The sequence below is a fragment of the Pelodiscus sinensis genome, chromosome 2 (assembly GCF_049634645.1).
Source record: "Pelodiscus sinensis isolate JC-2024 chromosome 2, ASM4963464v1, whole genome shotgun sequence".
Taxonomy (NCBI): domain Eukaryota; kingdom Metazoa; phylum Chordata; order Testudines; family Trionychidae; genus Pelodiscus; species Pelodiscus sinensis.
In genome coordinates, this window is record NC_134712.1 from 251,584,911 (window position 1) to 251,597,947 (window position 13,037).

The following is a 13,037-nucleotide window of genomic DNA, read 5'->3' on the forward strand; positions in this document are numbered from 1 at the left end:
GTAGGAGGGTTGTGTTTATCAAAATAAGCTGATCCCTCTTTAATGGAAAAAAACAATGAACCAAAAATATATATGTGAGCAGTAATAGGCCAAGGAGAGGGGACATCTTTGAAGTTAAAATCCCAACACCACCACTCAAACCATCTTTTAGCTTGGTGGTTGTGTAATCTAGGCCTGATGTGTTAGAGCAGTGTTTCTCAACCAGTGGTATGAGTACCCTTAGGGGTACTCGAGACAAATCTGGAGGGTATGTCAACACAACTGAAATTTGGAGAAAACTGAATTTTTAAGTTTTACAGCACTTTACTATTTTTGTATTTTTTACGCCCAAAAAATTTCATTGCCCACCCAGCTACAATTAAGTTGTTTAAACAAATATGTTGTAATGGTAGAAAAAAAAATCTGTGTCTGAAAATTGTAGGTACTGGGGGTACTTAACATTTTTTTTAAAAGGGGTACTTTATAAAAAAAAAGTTGAGAAACACTGTGTTAGAGGATGCTTTATCAGTTCAGCACAATTTTTCTCTGCAAGAGTTTTTGCATGAGAACACGCCAGTGTAGACGTAGCCTAGGTGTTTGGGAAGTTGTGATGAAGATAATTGTAAATAAAGTGTAGAATTTCTTCAGGAGCACTACAGTCCATTGGAAGCAGACTTTGGAGCAAGCCAAAGATCACTGCCATTAATGTCAGAGCTCTCTCCGTATGTCAGTGCACAATGAAGATTGTTACAGCGTTTGATCAAAATTTTATTATGGAGTTACTTTGTTATATAAAAATCCCCAAAGTCTCACACGTTGATTCATTTGCTTAAGCTGTTCTTCCAGACGTGCTGTCAGTGTCTGAAAGCTGGTTGAAAAATTCAGTTTTAAACTTGATCTCTGGATTATTGTTAACTGTTTCATCTTCACATTCATAGCTGAATTTATGCTTTAACAATGAACACGTGGAAGTAGTTTAAACTCTATATCAACATCAAGGTTTTCAGCTATTTCCTTGGCAGTGGTCAGAGCTCCTTCATACCCAACCTCCCTGTAGTTTATAATATGTCACGTCGAGCATTTATCAATTTTGTGGCTGCAACATCGAAGCTTGTCTTATTTTGCATGCTTTTGCTCACCACATTGACTTGAAAAAGGATATCATACCACACCACAATGAGGACAAGAAACTTGAATTCACTTAGTTTCACATGTCAGGGAGAGTGCTTGGTGATGAGCAACAGTATCTGCTTGCTCTAACTCAGCCAAAGTAATGAGGGCATCATAGACTTCAGCTGTTTGGTATAGAACAGCTGTAACCCAGTCAGTTCTGCACTCCCAGCATGTTTCACATGTTGACTTCATAGTGACATTGACCTAATATGTGAGAATCTTCCAATGATGATCAGAGGTAGAGCACAGAAAGTAGATCCTTTGCAGAATGCCAAAGAGGGAGAAGGTCTCTGCTGAAGATGATGTGGCATCCCCCACAAGATTGAGCGAGTGGCATCCACATTGAACAAAAAATGCTCTAGGTTTTGATTAAGAATTCTTGCCTGTACACCTTTGTTCTTCTCCTTCATGTTTGCACTGTTGTCATAACCTTAGCCCCAGAAGTCTTGAATATATTTATGTTGCATTCCTTCAGAGTAGTAATTATTGTATCAGTCCTTCCTCTGTGGACTCATCCACTGTTTTAAAACCATAAAGTGCTCCTGAATGATCACTTTTCCAGCTGAAGTATCAATGAACCGAACAGTGAAAGACATCTTACCATAAGGGCTCTCATCTGGAGTACAATCCAATATAACTGAGTTGAACTTAGCACTTCTTAACCTTTTAAGAATATCTTGCAGGACTTCCTTCACCAATAATTCAATTATCTCATTCTGGATTGTTTTTTCAAAGTAGTGATCCATCACCTTCCTAGAAAATATGTTCCTTCATTACTTCATCATACTTTCCTAGTAACTCCACCAGACCTAGGAAGTTCTTCTCATTGTTCGTGAAAAGCCTGCCAGATACACCTTGAAAAGTCAGTATTTTAAGAACGATAAAGTCTTATTATCTTGAGCCTCTTTATAACGTTTTGGTGTTCTGTCTCTTGGTTACTCACACACTGAAGATTCATGTTGGTGAATTATCCTGTTTAAGCCTTCGCTCTGTTTTGAACCACATATGGTAGGAATTGAAATGACTAGGTGACTTTTCATGATTCAGGAGAAGCTCAGACAAGTTCTTCCAATCATTCGACCCTGTAATGGATAGAGGAGGAGTGCTGACCAGCACCCAAAGACTAAAGAGTTAAACTCAGGTAGCGAGCAAGAGGTTTGCCAGGGGGCCAAAAGAACTCATCGAGATAGAAGGCTGAACTTTGAATTGTATAAGATCTTTCCCACACAAAGAAAGCAGGCAGAGTTAAACCAAGAGTTCAGACATACAGAATGATTTAAACCCAGGCAGGACTACCATGCCTCCAAGGAATTCGGGACATGGAAGTGGACTGAACAAAGAGAAGATTGGAAGTAAGGGGAAAAAAGTGAATCTAGTCACATTCAGGGTAATTTTTCTTTATTTTGGGGTTTGGTTTGAACTGCTGTGTGTGGATCTATGCCTCCCCTACCCATTTACCATCTAGAATTGTTCCCAGAGATTTTTCTCTGTGTTTTAATGTTTCCTTTAGTTGCTCTGTAACATCTAGCAACCAAGTATGCTTTATCAAGTTTATCTTTTGTTTTGTAATAAAAATCACTTTAAGGTGATGATTTGATTTCTCATAAACAACTAGAAGTCCTGTGGCACCTTCTAGACTAACATTTATTGGAGCGTAAGCTTTCATGGGCAAAGACCCACTTCATCAGATACATGCATCTGATGAAGTGAGTCTTTGCCGACAAAAGCTTATGCTCCAATAACTCTCTTAGTCTAAAAGGTGCCACAGGACTTCTTGTTGTTTGTGCAGATTCAGACTAACACAGCTATCCCTCCAATACTTGTCACCATGCAAGGATTTGCTTCTGTGTCCTGAAAGGTACTGAAGGTCTGCCTGTGTGTCTGCATGCCTCAGACTGAGAGGTCAGCTACCAGAGACTGCAGCTTGCTTTTCCCTTTTCTTTTTTCAAGCTCTTTTGGTGCAAAAGAGCTTGGTGTTCCCCTGGGGGTGGGTTCAAGTGTTCATCTGTTTTTTAGGTGTAGGAACAGAATCTGGACACCAGTGTATGAAGCAAGCAGGAAAGTTTATTAAACACACAGTGCTGGCGGAGTGTCACATCATATGCCTGTTAAGCTCAGTGAACACTGCCAACCAATAGGTTACAATTAATTATATAGGATGTTCAATGGGCAGATGAAGTGATTGGGTGGAGGAGATCCTGAACCCCCCTGGATAGATAATATAATGTATGGAGATATACCTCTCTCATAGAACTGGAAGGGACCTTGAAAGGTCATTGACTCTAGTCCCCTACCCTCACAGCAGGACCAAGTACCATCCCTGATAGATTTGCCCCAGATCCCTAAATGTCCCCCTCAAGGATTGAGCTCACAACCCTGGGTTTAAGAGGCCATTGTTCAAACCACTGAGCTATTCCTTGCCCCAAAATAAGAACAATAATATAAACTTACATAATACCTTATAGCTAGTAAAACAAGTATTTAAACAAAGCAAACATCAATTATCAACTATGTGCCAAGTGGGGATGTGTCTGTTAGCTTCAAGAAGGTGTCTGAACGGATGTGGTCCATCTGGGGATTAAAGCAGAGACATTAGAAGTACTTGACAGTTACACATTTGTTCTTGTAGCACTTTAAAGACTAACAAGATGGTTTATTAGATGATGAGCTTTCGTGGGCCAGACCCACTTCCACGAAAGCTCATCATCTAATAAACCATCTTGTTAGTCTTTAAAGTGCTACATAGTCCTGTATTTTGTTTCAGCTACACCAGACTAACACGGCTACATTTCTATCACTATTCTACATTTGTTCTTAGCACCATTGAATGTGTCATGTCCTGTCTCCCATCCTGGGTCATTAGCACTATGACTACCTTTCTTCAACGGGCTAGGTGGGGGGAGGGGTTAACCATCATAAGAACGGCCATACTGGGTCAGACCAAAGGTCCTTCTAGCCCAGTATCCTGTCTGCCAACAGTCGCCAGCACCAGGTGCCCCAGAGAGAGTGGACCGAAGACAACGATCAAGCGATTTGTCTCCTGCCATCTCTCTCCAGCCTCTGACAAACAGAGGCCAAGGACACCATTTTATCCCTGGCTAATAGCCTTTTATGGACCTAACCTCCATGAAATTATCTAGCTTCTCTTTAAACTCTATTATAGTCCTAGCCTTCACAGCCTCCTCTGGCAAGGAGTTCTACAGGTTGACTACACGCTGTGTGAAGAAGAACTTTCTTTTATTAGTTTTAAACCTGCTACCCATTAATTTCATTTGGTGTCCTCTAGTTCTTCTATTTAGGGAACTAATAAATAACTTTTCTTTATCGGCCCTCTCCACACCACTCATAATTTTATAGACCTCTATCATATCCCCCCTCAGTCTCCTCTTTTCTAAACTGCAAAGTCCCAGTCGCTTTAACCTCTCCTCATATGGGACCGGTTCCAAACCCCTAATCATTTTAGTTGCCCTTTTCCGAACCCTTTCCAAGGCCAAAATATCTTTTTTGAGGTGAGGAGACCACATCTGTACACAGTATTCAAGATTTGGGCGTACCATAGTTTTATACAGGGGCAGTAAGATATTCTGGGTCTTATTTTCTATCCCTTTCCTAATAATTCCTAGCATCCTATTTGCCTTTTTGACCGCCGCTGCACACTGTGCGGAAGTTTTCAGAGAACTGTCCACAATAACTCCAAGATCTCTTTCCTGATTTGTCGTAGTCAGATTAGCCGCCATCATACTGTACGTATAGTTGGGGTTATTTTTCTCAATGTGCATTACTTTACACTTATCCACGTTAAATTTCATTTGCCATTTTGTTGCCCAATCACTGAGTTTGGTGAGATCTTCTTGGAGTCCCTCACAGTCTGCTTCTGTGTTAGTGTGCCAATTCCAGACTCCAAATTTAGAATTGGGGTTCTTAACAGAATATCATAGCCTGCCTCAAATTTTTACCCTACACAAGAATAAAAATTACTTGATAGTGGCAACAACCCCCCAAAATCTGTGTATTGTGATTCTGGAGTGGGTGGGGAGTTTTTTGTAACCAGTGCCTGTAGAGGCAAGGTGTGAAGGAGGGGGACTATCCCTCCTCTCCATCTGGGTGGCTGTGTCAGCTATTCGCTGTCCGCCCGTACGAGTTCTCAATGGCCTCCACCACTAATTTGGCAACCCTATTCCATCACCGCAACACACAGTTTACATGGCCCAGCCTCACTCGGGGCTGTCCACAAAATAAACGGTGGGGAGGTAGGATGCCCTCGCCCAAGGCCCTAAGGACAGGTTCCGCTATGGTCCCGTTCGACTGGTGGGGCTTCCAGCTGTAACTCACCAGCCCACAGGCCACCTTCAAGGAAGCCCTGCCCTACTTCCTCCCCCCCACCACCCCGCCGCCTTTAGTTCGAGCAGGAGTGTCCTTCTCTATCCTCCATGGCCCCCTTGAATATGGCACCTGCCCATGCCGACGCCCCACTGCCCGACATCCATGACACACGCTCGCTGGGACTCCGCCCCCCCTTCCGTGCATCATGCCCCGGACGTCTCCCCAGCTGTGGTGCTTCTTGTCAGTCAGCATCCGCACCACTCAGCTGAGCCACAGCCCAGGAGCAGGCGGCACAAATGGCCGTTTCACTTCCATGCTCCCCATGCAGCACTGTGGTGCAACTCTGCCCAGTCACACAAGGTTTTTAAGTTCGCTTGAGGACCCTCCCCACCTGTACTTGGAGTGCCCAGAGTGGGGAAACAGACCTGACAGACCCCTCAACTACTAAGGATGATTTTGAATTCAAGTCAAAGAGCTTGCAGAAGAAACAGAAAACCTTGTCAATGGTATCCAAGTAAATCAGCCAACACTGCTGCACAACTTTGATGTTTTCAAGTCTTCTGTATAAAAACATAATAGACAAATCCCCTGCCGCCTCTATATCAGAGACAGTGGGGGCGAGGCCTGCGTGTAACCGTGTACTCAACTACAAGCTCACATCCCTATCAATGACTGAACAGCTCTGAGCCTAACAAGCATATTTTCAAAGAGGGAGCTTTAGGGAGAGCAGAGGGAAGGGGCCTGGGTGTGACTGAGAGAAGATGCAGAGGGGCAGGCACAGTGCAACTGAGGGGAGCTTTGAGGAGAGGAGGGCAGGTGGTGTGTGACACAGAGCCCTGGGGAGATGGGAGAGGGCAGCAGGGTGTGACTGACAAGAGCTGGCTGCTGGGCTGCATGTGACTGAGGTGTGGGGGGACGCCTGGGGAAAGCACCAGGCATCTGGGGTGGGGTGGGGTGGGGTGGGTGTTACTCGAGGGAGCTGGGTGTGACTGAGGGGCTGGATGTGACATGGAGAGGTCTCAGGCGCACTGAGTGTGACATGGGGGGGCTCAGGGGCACTGAGTGTGACATGGGGGGCTGGGTATGACATGGAGGGGCTCGGGCACTGAGTGTGACTAGGGGGCTGGGTGTGACATGGGGGGCTCAGGGGCACTGAGTGTGACTGGGGGGCTGGGTGTGACATGGGGACTCAGGGGCACTGAGTGTGGCTGGGGTCTGGGTGTGACATGGGGGGCTCAGGGGCACTGAGTGTGGCTGGGGGGCTGGGTGTGACTGGGGGCTCAGGGGCACTGAGTGTGGCTGGGGGGCTGGGTGTGACTGTGGGGCTCAGGGGCACTGAGTGTGACTGGGGGGCTGGGTGTGACTGGGGGGCTCGGGCACTGAGTGTGACTGGGGGGGCTGGGTGTGACTGGGGGGCTCAGGGGCACTGAGTGTGACGGGGGGCTGGGTGTGACTGGGGGGCTCAGGGGCACTGAGTGTGACTGGGGGGCTGGGTGTGACTGGGGGGCTCAGGGGCACTGAGTGTGACTGGGGGGGCTGGGTGTGACATGGGGGGCTCAGGGGCACTGAGTATGACTGGGGGGCTGGGTGTGACTAGGGGGGCTCAGGGGCACTGAGTGTGACGGGGGGCTGGGTGTGACTGGGGGGCTGGGTGTGACATGGGGGGCTTAGGGGCACTGAGTGTGACTGGGGGCTGGGTGTGACTGGGGGGCTCAGGGGCACTGAGTGTGACTGGGGGCTGGGTGTGACTGGGGGGCTCAGGGGCACTGAGTGTGACTGGGGGCTGGGTGTGACTGGGGGGCTCAGGGGCACTGAGTGTGACTGGGGGGCTGGGTGTGACTGGGGGGCTCAGGGGCACTGAGTGTGACGGGGGGGCTGGGTGTGACTGGGGGGCTCAGGGGCACTGAGTGTGACTGGGGGGCTCAGGGGCACTGAGTGTGACTGGGGGGGCTGGGTGTGACTGGGGGGCTCAGGGGCACTGAGTGTGACTGCGGGGGCTGGGTGTGACTGGGGGGCTCAGGGGCATTGAGTGTGACTGGGGGGGCTGGGTGTGACTGGGGGGCTCAGGGGCACTGAGTGTGACGGGGGGGCCTGGGTGTGACTGGGGGGCTCAGGGGCACTGAGTGTGGCTGGGGGGCTGGGTGTGACTGGGGGGCTCAGGGGCACTGAGTGTGACTGGGGGGCTGGGTGTGACTGGGGGGCTCAGGGGCACTGAGTGTGACTGGGGGGCTGGGTGTGACTGGGGGGCTCAGGGGCACTGAGTGTGACTGGGGGGGCTGGGTGTGACTGGGGGGCTCAGGGGCACTGAGTGTGACTGGGGGGGCTGGGTGTGACTGGGGGGCTCAGGGGCACTGAGTGTGACTGGGGGGCTGGGTGTGACTGAGAGAAGATGCAGAGGGGCAGGCACAGTGCAACTGAGGGGAGCTTTGAGGAGAGGAGGGCAGGTGGTGTGTGACACAGAGCCCTGGGGAGATGGGAGAGGGCAGCAGGGTGTGACTGACAAGAGCTGGCTGCTGGGCTGCATGTGACTGAGGTGTGGGGGGACGCCTGGGGAAAGCACCAGGCATCTGGGGTGGGGTGGGGTGGGGTGGGTGTTACTCGAGGGAGCTGGGTGTGACTGAGGGGCTGGATGTGACATGGAGAGGTCTCAGGCGCACTGAGTGTGACATGGGGGGGCTCAGGGGCACTGAGTGTGACATGGGGGGCTGGGTATGACATGGAGGGGCTCGGGCACTGAGTGTGACTAGGGGGCTGGGTGTGACATGGGGGGCTCAGGGGCACTGAGTGTGACTGGGGGGCTGGGTGTGACATGGGGACTCAGAGGCACTGAGTGTGGCTGGGGTCTGGGTGTGACATGGGGGGCTCAGGGGCACTGAGTGTGGCTGGGGGGCTGGGTGTGACTGGGGGCTCAGGGGCACTGAGTGTGGCTGGGGGGCTGGGTGTGACTGGGGGGCTCAGGGGCACTGAGTGTGACTGGGGGGCTGGGTGTGACTGGGGGGCTCAGGGGCACTGAGTGTGACGGGGGGCTGGGTGTGACTGGGGGGCTCAGGGGCACTGAGTGTGACTGGGGGGCTGGGTGTGACTGGGGGGCTCAGGGGCACTGAGTGTGACTGGGGGGCTGGGTGTGACTGGGGGGCTCAGGGGCACTGAGTATGACTGGGGGGCTGGGTGTGACTAGGGGGACTCAGGGGCACTGAGTGTGACAGGGGGCTGGGTGTGACTGGGGGGGCTGGGTGTGACATGGGGGGCTCAGGGGCACTGAGTGTGACGGGGGGCTGGGTGTGACTAGGGGGGCTCAGGGGCACTGAGTGTGACGGGGGCTGGGTGTGACTGGGGGGGCTGGGTGTGACATGGGGGGCTCAGGGGCACTGAGTATGACTGGGGGGCTGGGTGTGACTGGGGGGGCTGGGTGTGACATGGGGGGCTCAGGGGCACTGAGTGTGACTGGGGGGGCTGGGTGTGACTAGGGGGGCTTAGGGGCACTGAGTGTGACTGGGGGCTGGGTGTGACTGGGGGGCTCAGGGGCACTGAGTGTGACTGGGGGCTGGGTGTGACTGGGGGGCTCAGGGGCACTGAGTGTGACTGGGGGCTGGGTGTGACTGGGGGGCTCAGGGGCACTGAGTGTGACTGGGGGGCTGGGTGTGACTGGGGGGCTCAGGGGCACTGAGTGTGACGGGGGGCTGGGTGTGACTGGGGGGCTCAGGGGCACTGAGTGTGACTGGGGGGCTCAGGGGCACTGAGTGTGACTGGGCGGGCTGGGTGTGACTGGGGGGCTCAGGGGCACTGAGTGTGACTGCGGGGGCTGGGTGTGACTGGGGGGCTCAGGGGCATTGAGTGTGACTGGGGGGCCTGGGTGTGACTGGGGGGCTCAGGGGCACTGAGTGTGACGGGGGGCCTGGGTGTGACTGGGGGGCTCAGGGGCACTGAGTGTGGCTGGGGGGCTGGGTGTGACTGGGGGGCTCAGGGGCACTGAGTGTGACTGGGGGGCTGAGTGTGACTGGGGGTCTCAGGGGCACTCAGTGTGACTGGGGGGCTGGGTGTGACTGGGGGGCTCAGGGGCACTGAGTGTGACTGGGGGGGCTGGGTGTGACTGGGGGGCTCAGGGGCACTGAGTGTGACTGGGGGGGCTGGGTGTGACTGGGGGGCTCAGGGGCACTGAGTGTGACTGGGGGGCTGGGTGTGACTGGGGGCTCAGGGGCACTGAGTGTGACTGGGGGGCTGGGTGTGACTGGCGGGCTCAGGGGCACTGAGTGTGACTGGGGGCTGGGTGTGACTGGGGGGGCTCAAGGGCACTGAGTGTGACTGGGGGCGCTGGGTGTGACTGGGGGGCTCAAGGGCACTGAGTGTGACTGAGGGGCTGGGTGTGACTGGGGGGGCTCAGGGCACTGAGTGTGACGGGGGGCTGGGTGTGACTGGGGGGCTCAGGGGCACTGAGTGTGACTGGGGGCGCTGGGTGTGACTGGGGGGGCTCAGGGCACTGAGTGTGACGGGGGCTGGGTGTGACTGGGGGGCTCAGGGGCACTGAGTGTGACTGGGGGGGCTGGGTGACTGGGGGGCTCAGGGGCACTGAGTGTGACTGGGGGGCTCAGGGGCACTAAGTGTGACGGGGGGCTGGGTGTGACTGGGGGGCTCAGGGGCACTGAGTGTGACGGGGGGCTGGGTGTGACTGGGGGGCTCAGGGGCACTGAGTGTGACGGGGGGCTGGGTGTGACTGGGGGGCTCAGAGGCACTGAGTGTGACTGGGGGCTGGGTGTGACTGGGGGGCTCAGGGGCACTGAGTGTGACTGGGGGGCTGGGTGTGACTGGGGGGCTCAGGGGCACTGAGTGTGACGGGGGGCTGGGTGTGACTGGGGGGCTCAGGGGCACTGAGTGTGACGGGGGGGCTGGGTGTGACTGGGGGGCTCAGGGGCACTGAGTGTGACTGGGGGGCTTAGGGGCACTGAGTGTGACTGGGGGGCTGGGTGTGACTGGGGGGCTCAGGGGCACTTAGTGTGACTGGGGGGCTGAGTGTGACTGGGGGGCTCAGGGCACTGAGTGTGACTGGGGGGCTGGGTGTGACATGGGGGGCCTCAGGGGCACAGAGTGTGACTGCGGGAGCTGGGTGTGACTGGGGGCCTCAGGGGCACTGAGTGTGACGGGGGGCTGGGTGTGACTGGGGGGCTCAGGGGCACTGAGTGTGACTGGGGGGCTCAGGGGCACTGAGTGTGACTGGGGGGCTGGGTGTGACTGGGGGGCTCAGGGCACTGAGTGTGACTGGGGGGGTTGGGTGTGACTGGGGGGCTCAGGGGCACTGAGTGTGACTGGGGGGCTGGGTGTGACTGGGGGGCTCAGGGGTGACTGGGGGGCTGGGTGTGACTGGGGGGCTCAGGGGCACTGAGTGTGACTGGGGGGGCTGGGTGTGACGGGGGGCTCAGGGGCACTGGGTGTGACATGGGGGGCTCAGGGGCACTGAGTGTGACATGGGGGGCTAGGTGTGACTGGGGGGCTCAGGGGCACTGAGTGTGACTGGGGGGCTGGGTGTGACTGGGGGGCTCAGGGCACTGAGTGTGACTGGGGGGGTTGGGTGTGACTGGGGGGCTCAGGGGCACTGAGTGTGACTGGGGGGCTGGGTGTGACTGGGGGCTCAGGGGCACTGAGTGTGACTGGGGGGCTGGGTGTGACTGGGGGGCTCAGGGGCACTGGGTGTGACTGGGGGGGCTGGGTGTGACGGGGGGCTCAGGGGCACTGGGTGTGACTGGGGGGGCTGGGTGTGACTGGGGGGGCTGGGTGTGACTGGGGGGGCTCAGGGGCACTGAGTGACTGGGGGGCTGGGTGTGACTGGGGGGCTCAGGGGCACTGGGTGTGACTGGGGGGGCTCAGGGCACTGAGTGTGACGGGGGGGCTGGGTGTGACTGGGGGGCTCAGGGGCACTGGGTGTGACTGGGGGGCTGGGTGTGACTGGGGGGCTCAGGGGCACTGAGTGTGACTGGTGGGGGCTGGGTGTGACTGGGGGGCTCAGGGGCACTGAGTGTGACTGGTGGGGGCTGGGTGTGACTGGGGGGGCTCAGGAGCACTGAGTGTGACTGGGGGGCTGGGTGTGACGGGGGGGCTCAGGGGCACTGAGTGTGACTGGGGGGGCTGGGTGTGACTGGGGGGGCTCAGGGGCACTGAGTGTGACTGGGGGGGCTGGGTGTGACTGGGGGGGCTGGGTGTGACTGGGGGGCTGGGTGTGACTGGGGAGCTCAGGGCACTGAGTGACTGGGGGGCTGGGTGTGACTGGGGGGCTCAGGGGCACTGGGTGTGACTGGGGGGGCTCAGGGCACTGAGTGTGACGGGGGGGCTGGGTGTGACTGGGGGGCTCAGGGGCACTGGGTGTGACTGGGGGGCTGGGTGTGACTGGGGGGCTCAGGGGCACTGAGTGTGACTGGTGGGGGCTGGGTGTGACTGGGGGGGCTCAGGAGCACTGAGTGTGACTGGGGGGCTGGGTGTGACGGGGGGGCTCAGGGGCACTGAGTGTGACTGGGGGGGCTGGGTGTGACTGGGGGGGCTCAGGGGCACTGAGTGTGACTGGGGGGGCTGGGTGTGACTGGGGGGGCTCAGGGCACTGAGTGTGACGGGGGGGCTGGGTGTGACTGGGGGGCTCAGGGGCACTGGGTGTGACTGGGGGGCTGGGTGTGACTGGGGGGCTCAGGGGCACTGAGTGTGACTGGTGGGGGCTGGGTGTGACTGGGGGGCTCAGGGGCACTGAGTGTGACTGGTGGGGGCTGGGTGTGACTGGGGGGGCTCAGGAGCACTGAGTGTGACTGGGGGGCTGGGTGTGACGGGGGGGCTCAGGGGCACTGAGTGTGACTGGGGGGGCTGGGTGTGACTGGGGGGGCTCAGGGGCACTGAGTGTGACTGGGGGGGCTGGGTGTGACTGGGGGGCTGGGTGTGACTGGGGAGCTCAGGGCACTGAGTGACTGGGGGGCTGGGTGTGACTGGGGGGCTCAGGGGCACTGGGTGTGACTGGGGGGCTGGGTGTGACTGGGGGGCTCAGGGGCACTGAGTGTGACTGGTGGGGGCTGGGTGTGACTGGGGGGCTCAGGGGCACTGGGTGTGACTGGGGGGCTGGGTGTGACTGGGGGGCTCAGGGGCACTGAGTGTGACGGGGGGGCTGGGTGTGACGGGGGGGCTCAGGGGCACTGAGTGTGACTGGGGGGGCTGGGTGTGACTGGGGGGGCTGGGTGTGACTGGGGGGGGCTCAGGGGCACTGAGTGTGACTGGGGGGGCTGGGTGTGACTGGGGGGCTCAGGGGCACTGGGTGTGACTGGGGAGCTCAGGGCACTGAGTGACGGGGGGCCTGGGTGTGACATGGGGGTGATCGGGGGGGGTGGGAGGCGGGCGAGGTGCGCGTGCCTGAGGGAGACACCTACCAGTAAGCGCGGCAGGAGAATGACACGACAAAGTCCCAGCGTTTCGCGCCGCGGTTTTTGGACCATACATTCCCAGCATGCACTGGTTCTCACCCTGTTAGCAACCATCCCGGGCTCTTAGCAAGAGCGACAGCTCACTCCACCAATCAGAACTAGGCCCTGCCATCTCTG

The 13,037-nt window shown here is 56.3% G+C and overlaps 1 protein-coding gene across 1 annotated transcript in view; it reads right to left on the reverse strand.

Moving 5' to 3' along the window:
* Nucleotides 1-12,974, reverse strand: part of LOC102446039 (uncharacterized) — a 67,676-nt gene extending 54,702 nt beyond the window's left edge. Inside the window, exon 1 of the mRNA XM_075919745.1 lies at nucleotides 12,867-12,974. Within this exon, the coding sequence (XP_075775860.1) occupies nucleotides 12,867-12,974 (108 nt within the window). The remainder of the gene's footprint in view (nucleotides 1-12,866) is intronic.
* Between the last annotated feature and the right edge of the window lie 63 nt (nucleotides 12,975-13,037).